The 20,994-nt window shown below is 43.3% G+C and overlaps 1 protein-coding gene across 11 annotated transcripts in view; it reads right to left on the reverse strand.

Moving 5' to 3' along the window:
• SYT16 (synaptotagmin 16) overlaps positions 1-20,994 on the reverse strand; it is a 109,422-nt gene that overhangs the window by 27,464 nt on the left and 60,964 nt on the right. For 10 of the 11 annotated variants that reach the window (XM_077783918.2, XM_085580905.1, XM_085580906.1 and 7 more), the window contains one exon: positions 18,270-18,896. In XM_077783918.2, coding sequence (XP_077640044.2) covers positions 18,270-18,825 — 556 coding nt within the window. In that variant the 5' untranslated portion in view covers positions 18,826-18,896. The remainder of the gene's footprint in view (positions 1-18,269; positions 18,897-20,994) is intronic. The other variant, XM_085580914.1, reaches the window with a different exon arrangement.

Genomic DNA, 20,994 nt, shown 5'->3' on the forward strand with positions numbered 1-20,994 from the left:
AATGAAATCCCACCCATCTTAGAAGATGAGTCCCTCTGAAGGACTTGGACATCCACAAATCCGTGGCACCTGATGAGATGCATTCCAGGATCTTGAGGGAACTGACTCGGGCAGGAAAGGCATGGACCTGTTAGAGCAGGTCCAAAACAAAAAAAACATTGTCTCAGGGCTGAAACATCTTTTGCATGAAGACAGGCTGAGAGACTTGGGGCTGTTCATCCTGGAGAACAGAAGGTGTCAGGAAGACTTTATTGCTGATTTCAGTACTTGTAGAAGGATTACAAGAAAGATCAAGAGACACTTTTTGTCATGACCTGTAGTGACAGGACAAGGGTGTTTTGAACTGAAACAGGTGAATTTAGATTGGATACAAGGCAGAAATTCTTTACTGTGAGGTGGTGAGACCACTGGCACAGGCTGATCAGAGAAGCTGTGGGTACCCCAGCCTTGGATATGTTCAAGGCCAGGCTGGATGGAGCTCTGAATAGCTTGATCAAGTTGGGGGGATTGGACTAGATAAATTTCACTAGATAAAAGTCCCTTCTAACCTGAGCCTTTCTATGATCCTCTATACATCCCTCTGTCTTAGAACAAAAAGCCCAAATCTTTCTGAATAGAAGAAATTCTATGTTTGGCCTTAGCAGCGAATACACTGTTTCTGATGCTTATCTGCTCCACACACACACAAAATTTCAGCAAGAGGAATGGGGATTATACTCAGGAAACATTTCCTGCAGGTGAACAGAAGTCCTTGTTCCTGTCCTTGGCTGCTCTTTCAATTTAAGAACTCAGAAATTAGGAGAATAACTTTATCCCTTCTCTTCAACTATGAACGATCGCCACTCTCCCTCCCAGTAAAATGCTTCAAGCACAGGCACTTCAACCAACAAGTCTGAGAGCATCTCACAGCTTCATAATTATGGTTCTCTTTCTCACGGGATATGGCCCTTCAGGAGAAAAGAGGGATCCAAATTCATCTCTCTCAAATTCCAGGTGAGTGCTCTTCTCCCTCCCTTCTGAAATGCAGAACCCATCTCGTCTCCTCTTCCTCCCATCTGGCAGACCCAGTTCTAACCTGAGAGCCCTCATTGTCTCACCTCTGCCCTGAGCAAAAAGTCTTGAGTGAGGGTAGAAAAGCAATTTTTTTGCCATTACTTCCCTTCTTCTCTACAAAGTCAGAAAACAGAAAGAACTCAACATAAGAGCATAAGCAAGAAATAAAATAACAGAAATTCCACGCATTTACTGGGACTGAATAGATACAGGCACTCCTTAAGGCATTTAATTAGCAAGCCAATGTCTAATACACATTTAAACAGTGGGTCATCCATCAAAGCACACACTACACAGCAGGCTTTCAGAATAAAATGCTTCTGTAGTAAGAAATTATCCTCACACAATTGTCTTGTGGGTTTGATTCCTGCTGGGATAATATCTAGATCAATAATAGAGGAATTTTCAAAAACTACATTAAAGCCATAAAAGTCTACCCGTAAGAGGAGAACTCCAGAAATATATTAATAGAGCAAGCCATCTCCCTGAGACTCAGGCACAAAATGAATGTGTTAGGAGAGCAAATGTAGTATTCAGGGGAAGTAAAGAAAAAGGTGATTCACTCAAACCAATCAGTGAAACAGACTGGCTTTTTATTTAAATTTAAAGCAGTTTGGTAAGAGATAATCACATATAAATACCAGTATTAGACAATCATTACAGGTAATAGACCAACTATACAGACTAGAACAACTACACCTCTCCAATCACATCCGCTCCGACATTGTATTCACAAAATAAATGTTGAAAACAAAAGTTCTTCCTGTAAAGGAAAAGGTCAGAGCAGTAAAATGCCTGTAATTTACCTGAGAGATCTTTAAGGAAGAAAATGTCAACCATCTTATGAATACCTGACGTGAATAAACAGCACAGCATCAGGGACAGAGGTTGAGGCAGCATTGTCTGAACTTTAATTAGCCAAGACTCCCTGCAGAGCAATAGCAGACAGTTCTAAGATTAAGGGCAGATAGTACTGTACAATGAAAAAGTGTGATTTTTCTTAAGAATCCTGTCTCCCAAACTTTCCCTTTCAGGTCACATGTTCACAATGCAGGAAGGAGGCAAGGGGGATAGTTGGTAGCAGAAATCACCAATAAATCAGAACAGCATGTGCTCAGGGTTAGTGAGCTGGCTGTGAAAAAACTGTCAGATGAAAGGATGAGCATGACCTCCCAGTAGAACCCTAACAGGAGCTGGGCTATAGAAGCCTCTTTCCAAAGATACAAGGAATGCTTGGCACATCAAACACTGAAAACCAGGTTGGAAAAATATTGTGCAGTCTCTCCTCACATTGGCAGGCAAATGTTCTGGCTAATTTACAGTATATGACACACAATCTCTCAGTTCTATGAATCATTATATTGTGCCAAAGGAATGTCCTGAGAGGTCTCATATCTTCCTAAAATCCACTGCCAGTGTTAAAAGATGGGGACTGGTAGATCTTGCTAAATTAACACCACACAGTTCATTAGCCAGCAAGAACCACAGATGAAGAATTTATGTGTGCCTGTTACCTGTGCTGACCAAGGGCGTGTTTGCTATGTGAACTCTAAGGAATCACTTTGCTACCATGCATGCAAAAAAAAAAAAAAGCATGTCTTTTCTTTGAAAGAAATTAAATCCCTTCTTTAAACTCTATATAAACTCATGATGAAAGTTAAGAACCTGTTTAAATATAGTCCAGAGGAAGAAAGGGTTTCAGTATGGACCTAGGTACCTCTGGACTTGAAATCCTCCTAGCTACAAGCAGTGATTTTTCAACCCATCTTCCTAAAAGACAGCAGAGCTATGGCTTAGTGGGCCTGAGGAATATTTGCCCTCACACAGCAGCAATTCTCTTGCCTGGCCCCTGCTACAGCCCCAATTCCAAACCATTTTCTTGTACTTTTTACTACCAAATTCTGTAGTACCCCTGCACCCCTTGCACTGAGACAAACCCACAGGGAGACCACACAGTGCTCCTGCCCCTGGTAATTTGGAGATTAGCCACTGAAAGAGTGCTAAAAAACTTCCTAGAAGAGCCTCAAAGGAGCAGAATCATTATGTAATTACAATAATTTGAAACAAAAATGGCCTGTAAATTTTAGGGGTTAAAGAGAAAAAGGATCTTAAATTTCAAGTGACTTTATGCAATCAGGCCAAGATTGTTTAATTTACCACATGCTGGGTAATAGCCTGAGAAGGCTCCATGTTTCCAGAGCTAAAATAGGCTCTTTATTAACAGGGTGATTTGCAGAGAGGCTGTGGGCAGAGCTGGCATTCGAGCCCGTTCAACTCCCCAGAGCATCCTCCAAACACTTCCTTCAAGCTGTGAGCGCTCCAGGATCTATTCAGGTTACTACAAAGATATTTTAACAGGTGAAAAGTTGAAGCTAAATGAGTCCAAAGTGCAGACTGTCACAACAGTGAAAACAGAAACACAGGGTCAAGGAAACTCTCCTGTAAGAACACGGTGTGAGAAGACTCTGCCGTATGCCAAGTCTGAGTGGGAGAGGAGTTATTCAGGGCTCTCCAAGATTCTCAGCTTTGCTCTGTGCCTGAGTTTGCTACAGATTTTGGATTAAGTAAGAAACGAAAACTACCAGCAGTATGCGTAAAAGGTCTGTTAAGAGTACACAAGGAGAAGTCTCAGGCAAAGTCTGAACATGCCATGAGCCCAGTCTGGACTCAGCACTTCCTAAGGGTCCTTCATCCTTCCCACCCAGAGGATCTGCTCAGCTGGAACAGTGTGTGATACACCCTTGGGGCACAGTGATGGCTTTACATCCACAAATCTTTGTTTTGTGATTTAGGCACCAGCTAGGTACCTCTGGAAATAAAAGTAAGAGCAACTCTGCACCATGTTGTACCAGAAGAGCTAGATGGAGAGACGTATCTTCAAATTATCTAATTGGAGGATGCATTAAATTTAAGCAATTATATTTCAAAATTAAAACATTCTATTGAGTTAAAAACAATGGGCACTTTTATGGCTCTTCCCTCTAATGAACTTCTCCAGATTTTAGAATGTGTTCAGGCCAATTTTCTAAATAGCTATGTTTTTAAATGAATTTCATCTCTGTTTGTATAAAAGAGTCATTACATTAGTCCATGGAAGATCATAAAATTCTTCCCTTCTGTGCCATAAATTTTTAGTTTCTGTCATTGCCTGACATTTTGCATATGCGCTGGCAAATGACACAGCATAATTCATTCAATGTTCACCTTGTGTTTGTGAAATTGTTACAAAAGGAGACATTCAGCTTCCGCTAAAAGGCTTGCTAAAGAGATGACTTATGTGGCACAGATAAAAAATAATTAAAAACAAGTCCTGCAGTCTTCATTCTGGAAAAATTTCTAATAAAGATCCATGAGAATCCCTGTGGGTTAAGGAAACAGAATTCAATAACTATATGCAATTAATGGATAGATCTTAATGGACTTCAGCAAGTCTTGGACCTGGACACTTCCCTCTAAGGATTTTAGCTGCAGGTAAAATCAGGAAATCTAGTTTAGTAAGAGAGAATAGAAGAACTAAGACTTGTTCTCCACAGCAAAAGAACCTCTCTCTGTTGAGGCTACAGATCTCAGACTCCAGCCTCTTTAACCTTTTTCATGCAAGCAGCACCTCTACATCCAGACACCTCTGCCTTGTGCTCCTTGTGGCTGCAGGGCAAGTGGCTGAATTTGGGTCTACACTCCACGCCTACTTTTTATTCAGATACTTCTGGTCAGAAACTCTGTGACCATGACATAGAGGTCTCAAACTGCCTAACCATGTCATGGTTATTGCCTGAAGATGATGCCTGTTCATCCTCCTCCCTGTATCCGTTCACTGGGACACAAACACAACTCAGGCTTTAGACAGTCCTCCTGTTAAAAGCCAGAGGACACTTCTGACTCTCAGGTGCATCCTCTGGTGAGAAAAATTCACCAAGGATTTAGGGAGGACTGGGGCATAAAAATGAGAAGCACCTGCTTCTTCAAACCTCTAGAAAGCTTGATGATGTCATTTTGTATCAACAACATTTACATATTATTAGACCCTGCTCAACTCTGCATGTTAACCTATTTTTTTTTTTAATCAAGATATTTAACAGAGCAAAACACAAAGTCACAACACACATAAGAATCTTGTAAAATCATTTGCATGTGCTAAGACAAAGTAGTAAACAAAGGACATGAAAACTTCTTCCTGCTTCCATTCCTGCAGCCCCTGCTAAGGTGGGGAGAGAACTTCATTGTGCAGGAAAAGCAACTCAGATGTCACCTGCTCAAGGTAGCATCACTAATACATAAATATAGCACGTGCCATATTTATGTGCCAGCAGATGAGCTCTGGAGACCAATGTAAATGATAACCTTTAAAAGTGAAGATAACGTAGCTGAGCACGTCCCCGTGCTGCCCTTGCCCTCCTGCTGCCATCACGTGCGTGGGGCATGGCTGTACCCTCATCAGCACCCTGCAGATGGGACAAGGAGGGCTCAGGACATGCTCTGTATCCTTGGCCTGGCTTGGTCAGGATGGAAACACAGACATCTTGCTGATGTCCTGTGGGAACTCAAAATGTCCCTCAGACATTTTTGGAGGTTCCAGGCTCCAGTCAGAAGCATTTGAGACCCTGGCAGGCAGCTGGAAACAGCTGTGAATTTGAGTCTGAGCCATGGAATTATTTACCAACCTTTCAGGAAAAACAAGAAGCCACAAAAGTTTAGATATTATAGTAGAAGTAGTTACAAAGTAGAGGGAAAATTTTTGAGTGCTGTACAGGGGGGTTTTAGTTTTGTACATGGGAGTCAGAGGTTTTAAGATGGAGGGGTTTTGGCTGGTCCTGTCCTTCCTCTTTCTTCTTCCTTACCTCCATGTTCTTGGTGGTCTTGGCACTCACAAATTGGTTTAGAATAGAAAAGCACCATTTAATACAGGTAATAGGCATTGGGGGAAAACTGTAAACATGTCACACGTAATGTCCCATATAAAAGAGAGCAGCAGCCCTGGGTGGGGAGAGAAGAAGCAGTCGGGGTCAGAGAGGATGTCAGGGTGTGTGTGTGCCTCTGCCTGAGCTGTGAGCAAACCACAGCAGCCCCAGAAGAAAATCTTTTAGATAACTCACAATAAACTACCTTGAGACCGAACAACAGAGACTGCAGAGTTTTCTTTGGAAGCACAGGTTGGAGGAGAAGTTTTTCCACCACACAAAGCCACCCCACAACCTAGGGAGGTCTTTGACAATGTCCCTGCCAGCAGCTCCGGGGGAGCACCGCAGGGTGTTGGGAGCAGTGGGACAGCAGCAGGCACTGTGCTCACGGGGTTTTGTGTGTGAACAACCCAGCTGGGAGCGTGGTCAGGCCGCTGCTCCATCTGCAGCACCAAGGGCATGATTTGGTTGCCAAGACTCACTTTGATAATCTCCATGGCAAACCCCAGCAGCTGAGCAAACATGTGGAGAGGGAGGCTCTCCCGTTTTGGGAGGGAAATAATTTTCCTCCACCTCAAATCTAACATCAGCTTCAGGTGAGGAAATGGGGACCTGCTTTTACACACTCTGCTAGGTCTATTAAAAATCTGCAGTATAAACTTAATGGCAAGTGCTGTCACAGCTCCATAAATCTGCCTGCTGCTGCACAGGAGGCAGCACTCCTCTCCCAGGACAGAGCACCAAGTCCAGCTGATCCCAGCAGAAGCCAACTCCTTCCATGCCACCACACTGGCAGGTTTGACCCTCTGTTCTAGTATGCCACAATTTGACAACAAGCCTGCTCTTCCTGCTGGAAAACTGCTCTCAATTTGAGGAAAAAAGCTGTGTTCCTACTCTGATAAAAGTGAAAAAAATTTAAATATTAGTTTGTAAATGGTCGCTGAACAGCTGTCATAAAGTTTGATTACTTTTATGTAAGCTATTAAAAAATAACCTTCTTTGAAATTTTCTTGGAGAAAAATTATTTCAAGCTGTAACAACCCCATGGCCTAAATGTCAAATAATCAAAACACATAAAAATAAACATCCCTTTTCAGTCTAATACCTGCAGCTCATGTAAGCTCTACCAAATGTATCTAATTGCTCTGCAAATGCTATAAAATTCTATTAATATGTGTATATCTTTTGGGTGATTAGGATAAAAATAAAAAATTATCCCAGTTTAACCAAAAGTCCACATTTCAACTTTCATTCTCACATTTCAGCACATTCTCAACTTTCTAAAAATCCTGTGTAAAAAAAACATCTTTAGTAATTAAACCACACCTTTCACTATTTTCTCAAACAACTGTAACATTAAAATCCTGCGTCCACGGGCGTGAGGCTGTAAACTTGAATAAATGTGCCTTAACATAATGTGAAATTCTGATTATTACAAGAAATTTTGCAAAGGTCGCACGCATGCAGGACTCCTGGACAGCTCCAGTCAGGGCACTGGCCCACCTGCAACCCCCTAAAAAACACAGCAGAGCTCCTTTTCCTTAGAGAGGAGGAGATGGGTGCAGGGATGGAGGAGAGAAGCTTGGCATGGTGTGATTTATTATTGGCTGCTTGACTTTGATTTCAACTTCCCCAATCCCCAAGGCACGACTGCATCACTTGTTATGACAGTGGCTGCTGTTCCTCACAAACACTGGGAAGCACACGGGCTAATTAAACGGTGGCACTGGGGAATCTGCAGCAAATGCCTGACGTGCCTGCTGCTGAATCGCTGCCTGAGCAGCCGACAGCTCCCTGTCAACTTAATATCTCTGTATTAATAACAGTAACTTAACCCAGGGGAGAGGAAAACCATCACCATTCAAACACACAAGTGGCCTGATTAGCAAAGGACAAGGGGGAAGCATTTTCTACATCACCATGGAAACTTAAATAAAGGGCCCGTAATTACAATCTAAATTCTGGAAAGATAATGAATACATCTTGAGATCTGCAGATGTTGTGTAGCATATACATATTTCTAGCAACTTCAACTCAATTACTTCTATGCAGCATCTGTTTTACAAATCAACTTCCCACTGCTCATAATGAGGCATGTGGGATTTTTAATTTTTTTTTCCTCCAGAGGAGACAGTGGGGGAAGAAGAAGGGTGACCTCTTTTTTCTGGCAAGGTATTTCAAACCACCAGTATTTATTTAGAAATTTCAAATACCCAGTCAGTTACAAAGTTAGCTTACAGGCATCCAAATAGACCAAGCTAAAATGCATGAAATAAATAATTCAAGAATTCACTGCAGTGTTACCAAGTAGAAAGAATAACTTATCACTTGCTCTAAGCCTACCCAAGAATAAAAAAAATTTACTGAATAAAATACATCATGGAGGTGTGAAATACAGAGGTACAGCATACATCCTGTCTGCCTGCTTGTTAGAAAAACAACAAAAACAAACAAGAATAATTTTGTCTGAACCATCTTTCCAAATGCCAAATTTCTGGTTTTCCTATACATTTAATGCTGCCTTTGTGCCTCTACTTTCGTCTTAGAGATTTTTGATTCTGCTCTACAGAAGTCAGCGAGAGTTTCAATGGGAACATCACCAAGCCCTGAAGGAAGCAGGAGTAGTAACAAAAGAATGCATTTGATCACATAACCAAGAAAATATCAGTACATCTATGCATAATGCATACACTCAGAGCATCCCAGGAGCTCTCACTGCCGTGTGCTTTGCTTTTACAGGAGCAGTCACACAGGCCTGGCCTTAAAATTTTCATGATCAGGATGACAGAGAGGAACAGTGATCTGCAACAGCTCCTACCCCAGCCAAACCCAGAACTGTGCACAGGAAAAAAGCTTTTCTTTGGGAAACTGGAAAGGTCGGTGGCAAACAAGGGACTTGTGAAAGATTCTCAGAAAAAGGAGGAACATTTTGTGCAGGGAACATGCAGCAACACACATGGAGTTGCTCCTATCAATTCCTAGGTGGCTGCAGCTCTGTAGTAGTTTTCAACCTGGGGCCTTCATCCTGCTCTTGCTGTCAGCTGGGAATTCAAAGTGGTGCACAAAGTAACAGACCTGCCTGATATTTAGGAGCAGGGCACCCAATCCAAGCCATTCCTTTAGATCCCAAATGTCTTAAAAAATGCTGGAGCAGACCCAAGCTTCTACACACTGGCAGGACACCCCTGACTAACACCCACAGGTCATTTACTGCTGAGGAGGATTTCTCCTTGCACCATCCTTGTGTGTTTTCACCCCTTCCTGCCAGGTCTAACAGCCAGGGAATATTTGGTGGCCAGAGCTAAAGGTGAGGATTGCCCCTCTCTGCTGAGTGTCAACAGCAGTGCCCTGCTTTTGCCTCTCCATCTGTCCTCACTCCATGACCAAACCAACTAGGAAGCTCCCCAAGGTGAGTTTATTTGGGTGTTTGCATGTGATACAGGTGGAGAGAATCACAGCTTGGAAGGCTATGTACCAGGGGATATTTACAACAAAATAATCTTTAAGAAAAGAGAACAAAACAGCGAGAAAGAGAGTAATCAGGGAAAAAAAAAAAAGGACATTTTTTGGCTTTAACCACCTCTACAGTTAAACAATACAGCAGTCAGAACACTACACCCCAATTCTGCACACAGCTCTGCAAAGAAATAGAGGACTGCCCACAGAAAACAGCATGAAAAACCAGCATATTTTCCTGTTGTTTCTTTCCTTCCCCCAAAATTGGATTTTAAAAATAGGAACTTGGGATTCCACATCAAACTGGCTCTCACTGTGCTGCCTAAAGTTCTCCTATTGCTGTAGGAAATGGCAGCCAAGAAGCTGAACCACAATCATCCCTGATTTTCCCAATCACCTACTTTACATCTTACATGTGGAGCAAAAATGAGTCAGGCTTCATTTATTCTACTGGGTTCTATTAGCACAGGCTCAGGATTTGTGCAGAAGTGGAAGAAAAAAAGAGATTACACACTGTAGGAGACACTGCTAAGCCAGGAAAACCCCTGGTGTGGATGCAGTTACATCCATGAGTCAACTTGCACCTCCCTGACAGCTCAGGTTGGGTTGTGTGCAGGAAACATGAGGCTGCAGAGGCAGAAAAGCAGCTTCTGTCAGTAGAGGTTGTGTTACACTGCAGGGCAGAAGGTGGAGCTGAGTGTGCTCTGGGCTGTGGGACTGGAAATGCTCATGGGCTCAGAAATTAAACACACTGCTAGATGCCAATGGCTGGTGGAGCAGACAGCACTGTCCTTTCCTTCCAACAACAACAAAAAAGTCACTGTGGATCTAAGTGGGTGAATCCTACAATGTCTAGTCAGATTAGAAGATTGCTTCCATATTCTGGCTGCATCAAAAGGGACATGGCCAGCAGGTCTAGGAAAGTGATTATGACCGTCCATTGTGCTCTTCTTTCCCCTCACCATTATTATTTGTATAACCATTTTCCTGGTAGTTTTCATGCCACAATGGGTTGAATTCCTTTAGGTTACCCATCCATAATTTTTTCTATTTGTTTGTTTGGCTTGGATATGAACTTCCTTTAATGCAAGGCAGTCACCTCCTAAACCTCCTCCAGTATGTTTAAGGAAGTTTCTCCGGATTGGCACTCGTTATTTTCAGCTAGCAGAAATCAAAATGGCCAAGGAAACATCCATAAAATTGAGATCACTGGCTTTGCTCCTCTTTAAAGTGGTTTCACCACTCCACAGGAGACCCAGGGTATGCTCACACCATTCTCAGCACCCAACCATCAGCTTCACACCCACAAGCCTTTGTTTGCTGATCAACAGTGTGGAAATGAACTCCCTCGAAAAGATATTTGTTTGGATTTGATACAGAAAACAACTGCACTGCAACAAGGCAGATATTTATTTTCCCACTGATTTTTCTAATTGAGACTTTGTTTGGTGCCAGAGCGTTGATTCACCACAGTCCCCCCTTTTGCTGTAACACCACAGCACTCCTGGGAAAATCACCAGCTTTGGGAGCAGCAGTGGGTGGGGATGTGGTGCAGCAAGACTCACACGCCTTCAGGACTGAAGCTGTCACCCAAAAGGGACAACCTTGTCCTCCTGGCCCTCCTCTCTTCCCTTTGTTTTGGTTTTAGCAATCACATGGCCAGCTCACCTGGCTCGAAAGTAGCAGAGAAGGGGCTGCTGGCTCTTGTTTGAAGCAAGAGGCTGGGCTGAGTCGTGGGAAGCAGCTCAGCTCTGTGATAGGGGAAGGATGTTGTATTTCAGCTGCAGTTTTACATCAATAAGTGGCAATTGCAAAACTCAGGCCCAAGGGGTTTGTAGCTACATTATTTATGGCAGTAAGTCTAACCCCCAAACTGACCTTGAGACACAGAACTCCAGCAAACCACAGGGCTCTCATTAATCCAAATTCAGGGCTTTCTCTCCGGCATCACCAGCCTCATTATTTGCTAGAAAATACTCCCACCACAATGATGCTGTATAGACTGTACAGGTTTGAATCCCTCTCAGCCTGAGGAGGTAAATTCCTCCAAACAGGCAGCTTGTAGGGGCAAGTCCTCATGAGTCCTTCCAGGGATGCTTCATCTCACAGGGGTACTGAGTTCTTGAGTCAGAGAAGTACCTGGCTGGACATGAGGGAGCTCTTAGGTGGTGCAAGGATGCCATGAGAGCATCAGCTATTTTCATGGTCACGGGAAGGGATTTTTTACAGATTTTGCTCTGGACTGACTTAAGTTTCAATCCAAGTCATTCTTGTTGGTCTGCAAATAGGCAGTGATGAAGTGTCCCTCAGTCCATCTGTGGAAAGTTAAGGAGAATCACACAAACAGCATCTGTGGAGGTACAGCCCAACCACCCCTTCCTCATTACCTGCAAGATCCCCAAAGCCCAGCAGTGACATTCCCTGTCTTTAAATCGACACAGTTTTACCTCCATGACTGTAATCTCCATTTCTGCTTTCATTGCAGAAATTTTTTCTCTTGGTTACTAAAACTGCTTGAGGAGTCTACAAGGCCACTCAAAATGATGGTCATTACAGCAGCCAAAAATTACCTGGGCTTAAGGAAGTCATATCCACACCCTTGTCTGGCAAAGGGCGAAGATCAACACCAGCTCACTTTTTGGCAGAGTGATCCCATCTTATATAAGCTTAAATTGCATTGCAAGGAGGCAAGGAAGACACAGGGATGGATTACCTGTGCTTCCACCAAGCCCCTGCAAGCCAACTGCAACAGAAAAGAAAAACCACACACACAAAAAAAAAAAAAAAATTAAAAAAAAAAAAAAGACAAACAGTACTAGTGCTTGTGTCAGCACACAGAAATACTATGTTCCAGCTCTGCAGAGAGTGCTGCTAGTATTGCCTGCACATAACCTCCACCACAACACAATGAGATCATTCACACCTGCCTCGCCTGTAGTAGGAGAGGGAAGGTGAGGAGGCAGGGTTTCTAGGAGAAAGGCAGCATTTCCCAGATGCTGCCAAGATGCTGTTTATTGGTAAATGAAGTCTCTTGAGTCCTAAACAACCTTCCCAGAGGAAGATAGAGTCGCAACTGCCATATGGAGAGTGGGAAGAGGATGTCACTTAGCAAAATGGATCAGAAAATACATGCACAAACACACACGCTCACACACAATTTGTTCTGTAACTGCATGGAATGGCAAAAGCCATTTCATCCTCTCAAATAAATCCTTCTCTCTACAGGTTATGCAACCTTCTAGATGACAAGAGCAGATGACAAGTGCTCCTGAGCAGAACATCCTTCCCCCGTGCCCCCAGGGAGATGGGCACGAGGCAGCTCTGCCCACCAGACAAGGGACTTGGTGAAAACCCAAACCCCTGATCTACTGTGGGCTGACAAAGACACTGTGTCTAAAATCACTGACTGAGGATGAACAACAATGCTGACAGGCCAAGACAGAGCTGGCAGTGGTACCACCTTTGAGAAATTGTGGTTTGAACCACTGGCTGGCTTCACTTCCCCAGCTGTATAGCTGACATGCCACAATCCACCCTCCTTCTGGGGCTGTTGTGTTCTCTCATCTCCACTCACATGTGACATCCTTCATAATCTGGAAATTTGAAGAGACAGAACTGCAAAGGAATACTCTAAATACAAGTAGGAACATTGTACCACCTTCTCAAGGACAAAAGTCTGTGCACAAATGCTTGGAGTGGTTCTGAATTTCCCTGAAAGAAAGCATTCAATGCAAACTCACGTCTGCACTTCAGAAAGCCACGGGCTTGTATCACATTCTTTAGAGACCAGATGCATGCCCTCAAGTCACATTTGTGCTTCATCCCACTCGAGCTGCCAGGAGTATTTTCTCTGAAGTGTTTTTGTCCATTGTCTGCCTTTGCTTTCACTCCCTTAGTCTTCATGGTGGTATTGATTCAGTGTAGCCTCTTTGAATGTCCTTCTTGGAGTACAGACACTGATTTTTATAGCGTTACATTCTGGCTAGAACACTGGCTGGCTCCATACCCAGACAGGTGATAAAATTCATAAACACTTCACTTCTCAGTATGGAGACTGGCCATCTATCTATTTTAGTCTCAAGTTCAAGCAGAAATTTAATTTATCACATAATCAACATCTTCTTCTTAAGGGTATTCCTTGCTATATGGGTTTATAGGACCTAATGAAAACCTCACTTCTTGCCTAGGATTTCCTGCCTGTATGAAGGGTCATTTACTGAGGTCAGGAGCATTCATATAGAACAGAAAGAATAATTTCCTTTACTACAGAAATTACTGGCAAAAATCAATGACCCCTGTTAAACTGGAGGCCAAAGTAAGTAAATGCAATAGTGCTCTCTAGATTTAAAAACTCCCAGAGCCTCAGAGGTGTGCTTCCCCCTCACACACGTGCTGAAGAAAACTAGACAGTGGTGTCACACTTCCTAGCATTCCAAGGCCACAAAAATTATTTTAGTGCAACTGAAATGCAGCCTTCGGCTGGCACTGAGGTCACTCAGTTGATGGAGGAGAAAAAATGTCTAAGGACTTCTCACAGTGGAAGTGCTGTGCTCACCTATCCATTACACCAGTGCTGTGAGCAGTGCCAGACAGCCTGGGAGACTTCCACCCCAGCACTCACTTGTGCAAAAATAGTTCAGCTCTCACTCAGAAGGCTCAGCTCTGCTGCTGTGTCTGTCCCTGTGCCTTTTCAGGGCAGTGTCTGGTGAGACAGAATTTAATGGTCACTTTGGCTTTTATTTTTTGCAAAGAACAACAGCCCTGGAGGAGAAGTGGGATAAAGCCCTTACTTTCACTGCACAGTCATTGCTGTTCTTCACTTTTTTCATTACTGCTGGTCTTTTCCCCTTTAGATTAATGCTGGAAAGCAGAATCACCAGCCACCTCTACCCTTCTTCTTGCAGTGCACTACTTTCAGTTGTGGTTTCTTGCTCCACTGTTTGTTGGTTTGGATTTTTTATCAATTCTTAAGCCAACTGTGCAGTGATGGATCTGGCAGCCACGCTCTTGCCAGCCACCCCCAGTCAGCTGAGCAGTGGCGTCTCAGCCACGGGGGGATGCAAAGGCTGCTCCCTCCCTGCTCTGTGCTGAGGCAGTTCCTCTGGCACAAACACTGAGGTTTAACATGGACAAGGGTCTGAGAGAGAAAGTTCATCTGTTTTTGCAAAATTCACGACATGATTTGCCACTGGTGGCAGCAATCTGCATACACAGAAGGCTCTGCCTTGCCATCATTAACTTCTTAAGCCAAACACCTGGCACTGCAATATTTCCTGCTGAGCTACCTTCTCAGTACTGACTGTGGATCAAAAGTATACAAAGTAAAGAAAAACAACCCAAACATTTCCTTGCATTGGTTTGAAAACTTGCTAAAACTCTACTACTATCATTTCATTACAGAGCAACACTGGGCAGCAGCCAAACCTGCACCTTGTGATTAACCTGCCTCATGGTGTCTGATGAACATTGGACTTAAAAACCCAAGAATTTCATTGCTCAAACAATTTATTAGATCCCTAAACCTAAAATAGGGTTTCAGTAATATATGTGCTGCTTCAGAGCCTAAGAAAATCTACTCTGGGAGCCAGGAAACATTTCCTAAGAGGCAAAAATAGGATCAAAAACATATTTGATAAAAAGGAGAAGGAGTAATGATGGTTTTTAACTACAGTGTTATTTTATTTCATTACAGAAGTGTGCTGTCAGTTTAAGAGAAGGGAAGATCTACTGGATTTTGTTTTGCATCTCTTTTAAAACAAAATTATTCTCACCTAGGGCTGCAGGGCTTTTCCCCCTAAACCAAATAAACTATATATTGGAATGACCTTGTAACAGGTTTCTGTGGCTCTTTAATCACCAGTGGCTGCTAAATGAAGCATATCTATTTTCTCTGTTAGATTACTATTGGCAACCAGGTCTTCAGTAAGTGCCCAGAAATATTTCCATGGCAACAAAAAGTATTCAGCATTGCTACTGTTTTGTGCCAATTTAGCTTTAAAATATTCTATTGTGGAGAGAAATATGGTACATTAAGTGAAATAAAGTCAAGATGCAATGTTCTGGAAAGAATACAAGGATAAACAGGAAATACGTATTTTGCAGAAATGGGGGGGAAACCTGCCAAATGGAAGGAAAAATGTTCAAAGCTCATTTTGATGCTACTGAACAGCTTTGCTGAATGTCAGCAAGTCCATGTTTCACTTATATTATCACTTAGGGTTAGGTAAAAAGCTAACAGAAATAAGGATACCTCGAACATCTTCTCTTGATCAATTTAATCCATGACTGAAATTTTAAGTTGTCAGGGTATTACAGCCTCTCTGCATGTCTAGGTTACCATCAGAAGAGTTCACACTCTTGATGTTAGAGAATGAATCTAAAGGAAAAAGAGGAAATAAAGAGCTGAAAAATAAAACACAAAGAGCATCTGTGTTTTGGAAGTGAAAGTTCACTTAGAAGAGCAAAACGAGTTCTTCCACATCAAAGGGTCTGTGGAAGACATTTTCAAATCACAGTTCAGCACTTTCTCTCCCATCATAAAACTTAGTTCTGAGAGAAAAAGGTATCAGTTCCCAGCCCTCTAACCCTCAAAGAGCCAACTTTTGTGACTATGAGGTCTTGGGACCATTGGATGGCCCTTTGTGGAGCACATTGCAGAGATAAAAAAGATTAAAGTCTGTCTGAGACCATTTGAAATTACATTCCCTAAGGTGCAAAAGGCTGTGCAATGCTCCCTGAAGTGCCTGGTGTGGAGAGCTCTAGGAAGCAGCACTGTAGGTGCTGGGAGCTCCATGGGACAAGCCTTCCAGCCCACAATGGCTCCAGGAAGGTTAGGGAGAAGGAAAGCCAAAAAATATGGAGAGAGCAACTTGACCAGGACCTGTTCTCATCTGGGAGAGATGTCCAGAGGGACCCTCCCTTCAGCTGCAGGGATGGGTCACTCTGGCATCTGTCTCTCACCAGGAAACTCCATCTGGTCCATCTCCCACTCCTCAGAACCCTCTTCCTCAGAGGTCCCTGCAGGTGACAAACAGCTCTGGCCAGGACAGCAGCTCATTCCTGGGCCCCATTTTCCTGAGAGCTCACCAGCTTTCCTCCCACCCACTGTGAGCAGCCTCCCACTGAGGCTGCCCTGGGAATGATGCCTTTGGCACCAGGCTGAGCCCAGGATTTGCTGTGAATTGTTCCAACAACCCTCCTGAGGCACAGGGCTGCAGGAGACAGGGTTGTGCCCTAGGACAGCACTTGTCCAAGAGGATCCACGGCCCCAGCTCTCCCTGGATGGACACTCTGTGCCCCACTCCATGGCTTCTGTGCACACATTGGTCACACAAGCCAAGCACACACACAAACCCAGCCCTGCAGCGCTGGCTCAGTGCCCATGGACAAACCCTGGGGGCAGGATATTGCACAGGCAATGTATAGGGGTACCAGAAGGGAGGGGTTGGGCTCCAAGAGACACAACTCTGAGATCTTTCATCTGAGAACTGGCAATCTTTCATTTGGAATGCGAAACAAGCAGTCCCAGTTTGGGAGGCAAAACAGCTAGACCAGAAGAGCTTTTTAATTATTTACTCCCTGGCCATAGCAGAGTGAGAAATAGCAATAAAGAAAAGAGCTAATTTTACAGTCATTAAAGAGCACCATCAAGGTTTATACCCTCTCAGTCTGATATTCCTGTTAAATACGAAAACAAACAGGCTGATCTTCCACAGTCTGGAAAAGGCTAAATATGTAAGACTTCCCCAGAAGCCAAGAGTGAAGAAAAGCTCCTGGTCATAATAAAACAGACATTTTCAAGAGCACTTACCACCTGCTTAAAAAAAAAAAAAAAAAAAAAGGTATTTGAAGCCAAATTCTGCAGATCCTCAGTGAGTCTCCAGTTCCTCAGCAGCTCCATATTGTAGAACCCAGTCCCCCTATCCCTCTTGCCACCCTCATCCCCATTCCTAGGATGTTTGTAAAGAGCAGCTTTGTGCCAACAAGACTCAAGGATGGTGTCAGGAGGATTGCAGCTTTCTTGGGTGTAGTCAGGACCTACATCTCCATCAGACCTCTGTGACCCAGGAAACCTCCAGCCACACTTGTGGTGACACTGAGCGAGCAGAAGTCATGTGGCTGAAACTCAGTCCTGGGCACAATCCCCTGAAAACACTCCTGCTGTCATTTAAAGATCACAAGTCATAGTTAGGCCTATTTAAAAAAGAAAATATCAAAATCAGTTCTCCTCCCCATAATCTCCTGCCTGCTGTCTCTTCAGTCTTGTTTGAAAAGCCTGTGGGGGCGGTGGGAGGGGAGGAAAGTGATTTGGGAGCCTTTCATCCATAAAATCATGAGATACGGCTGGCTTTTTAGCACAGCATTTCACAGCACATGGCACAGTAACATCTTGAGATTCCTGGCACAAAGAAACAAGGTTTGAGATTACATATATATATATATATATATATATATATATATATATATATATATATATATATATATCTTTAATAGCAATGACGTAAAGGCAGATGGTTCTCAAAGCAAAGGCTTAAGGCTAAACATTCCCTTTGAAGGGTCCTGCTACCAGAAACTAAACAGGGAGGGAAGCAAAACACTCCTTGCTACACCAGCAGGGCCTGATTGCCTTCTAATACACAGCATTTCACCCTGGAGATCTCCAATTCTTTCAATGAGATTAATCGCACAAATGAGGGAAGAATTGGAAAGGTAACATTTTTCTTTGGGATTTGGGGAGTTTTATTTTAGCTGTGGGAAACAGAGACAATACAGAACATATTGAGCAGATTAGCAACTAAATCAAATCAACAGCAGAAAAGAAAGGCCTGGAAAATGCAGTCAGGGTGCGTGCCAGCTGCTTACCTGCACAGCGTGCCGTGCCATTGGCACTGTTTAAGGAGCCACCCAAGCTGAGGCTGTGCTCATGACCTCCCATCCTCCAAGAGGGCTCACCTTCTTCCTCAGCAATGGGAGGAAGTCGATCAAGAGGCTGGAGATCTTCACTCATCCAGTAGGATCCATTGGATGCCAAGGTTCTGCTGCTCTCAACGCACTGCTCTGGCAAGGTGCTGGTGGTTTGAACCCGGTCTTGCCCCTGTGGACCCGTGTCAGAGCCGTGAGGGAGGTTTTGTGATGCAAGATCAGGGCCCCCAATGTAACTGTCTTCTCTAGGATAGAAATAGTCCTCATCCCAAAGGTCCAGGTCTCGTTCATCACCTGATTCCTCAGAATAATCCTCATAAACGCCTCCATTATTCTCCAAGTCCTGGGTCCTTTCTACTTCTGGCTTATGACCCACTCCACTCAAATTCAGCAGAGAGGCAGATATGGAGTCTCCTGCTTGTTGGATGGCTTCGTATATTTGAGACATCCAAGAAGACAGTGGCTGGAGGAAGTTCTGAGCAGCCTCAGAAGCCATGGTTAACGCTGTGCCAGTGTCTGGTGATCAGTTGTTCAGCTTTGCCAGCGTGTCACTTATAATTCAGGGAGCTGCAGAATAAGCACCATAAGAAATTACTGTAAATTGCTTGTCCATCAACACCTGTCGACACACTATCTATTTAAGATGACTAGAACTGAGAGGGGGAAATGGAAAAACACTTCTATCCATTGAGAATATCACTAGAAATCCAGAAATGATGGACAAATTGCACATATTCCTGCAGAGATCTGGAAAGCTTTTATTCAATTGCTAAACCTTAGGTAAAAACAAGAACATGGAACCTTGGAACACAAGTAACTTTTAGAAGTGCACACACTCTGGTTAGAGCTGTCAACAGACCTGGGGGGAAAAAAGATACAAAACAACCTGTAATCAAAAGTCTCAACATCCTGCCCCCAAATTTCCTTAGCATTAGCATGACCAGGTGAGAAAACTGAAGGGAGGAGAATTTGGGGAGAATTATATTTTGAATGATGAAAATGACAGGCCTAAAACTTGCAGTACCAGGCCATGGCAGACAAGCATCTCCAGAAAAGCTATGAAGAATCTGCCCATAGCCCAGAGCTGTTTTGCCATTCACAGGGAAAAAAAAAAAAAGCCTAACAGAGGAGGTGTAATATTATAGGTATGAAATTACTGGGAACAGAAGCAAGTTAACAAAAGCACTGATGTCATCTCAATATGATGCTTTCTCAAAATTCATCTAAACTCTAAATAAAAACGTAACTTGCAGAAAGTTAGCATGCCTTTTTTGCCCAATATACATCTTCCCACAGTATCACAAGACAGATATTCTTTTAGGAACTCTGAGAATAAGAAACCTACAAATAGGATTATGGGTTCAGGAAGAAAGAATTAAATAGGTACAGATTTTAGACTAAAAGACAACTAAACTAAACTTCAAAACTAAACTAAACTAAGCTTCAAAATAAATATAAATGTCTTGCTGAATTGAGAGGCCTAAAAGCAATCAAAGTATAAAAGGGTAAATACAGTGTAACAGCAAGAAAATAAGCTCAGCAGCAATGTGTATTACCTTGTGAAATGATATCCAGAGAAATGTAGTGGGACTCTCAATGTTGGGGATCTTTAAATGGAACATGGACTAAGGAGATCCCACTTTGCTTGGTGAGCAGATCTTTTTTCATGAGATCAGTGACTTAAGAGGACTTTAGCTCTTAAAACACCTGTGCCAAATAATTTTGTTCAGTGATTTTGATTTATGCTGCAGACACTTCCAACAGGTTTATTGTCAGCTTCAGCATGTGCAAAGAATTGCAGCCCTAACAAGGGTAATAAATGAATGTGGGTTACTAAAGGCATTTTAAAAGCTGTGGCTGTCATAAACTCCCTGGGCTCAGGGCACACACTGTTCCAGCATCCATCTGGCAGCCTCCAGCCCTCAGCTCAGCCCCTGGGATCCAGGTAAAGCTCCCTGCCACACATTAAATCTTTGGCAAGGAACAGACAGTGCCGTAGCCTCACCTCCCAGGTGAGCTGTTCCCTTCACTGACTCTCCTCTTTCCAGCCCTGCCCTTGGCAAAGCCTCTCTGCTCTGTGCAACTGATTTTCTCAAAGACCAAAAGAGATCACAGGCTGCAAACAACCCATTTGCTGCATAATGTGGATTGACTGCTGGTAAATCACAACACCAGAGAAGTCACTGGGAAGAGATGGTACTTTTAACAGTGAGATTCTCCCAGGCATGGAAGAACTCTGGTGGGTAAGTGCTAGATACTGGATGCATTTATAACCTGACCATTTTTAACAGGCAAGAGCAATGAATCTCTGGTTTCTGATGAAGGGAGAACTTCACAGTGCTCTCCCTCTGTCTCAGCAGCAAGATCCATGGCAGCAAGAACCCTCAGAGGGATACAGGCATCCAGAATTGATAGTTAACTGATGGAGATAAAACATATGGGTGCTGAAATGAAGTGCTCATCTGTTCTAAAAATCAACAGAACATAGCCCTGTGATATTTGCATGGGGAATAATTAGCTCCTCTTGTTATTAGATTTTGGAGCTAACACCCAATTGGTCCAACAGAGCTACCCCACTTCTGGATGCCGTGGCTGGCTGCATCACAGACTGACACAGGGAGGTTGGCACCACAACCATAAAGATGGAGGAAGTTTTCAAGGCAAG

This window comes from Lonchura striata, chromosome 5 (assembly GCF_050655825.1).
Source record: "Lonchura striata isolate lonStrDom1 chromosome 5, ASM5065582v1, whole genome shotgun sequence".
Lineage (NCBI taxonomy): Eukaryota > Metazoa > Chordata > Aves > Passeriformes > Estrildidae > Lonchura > Lonchura striata.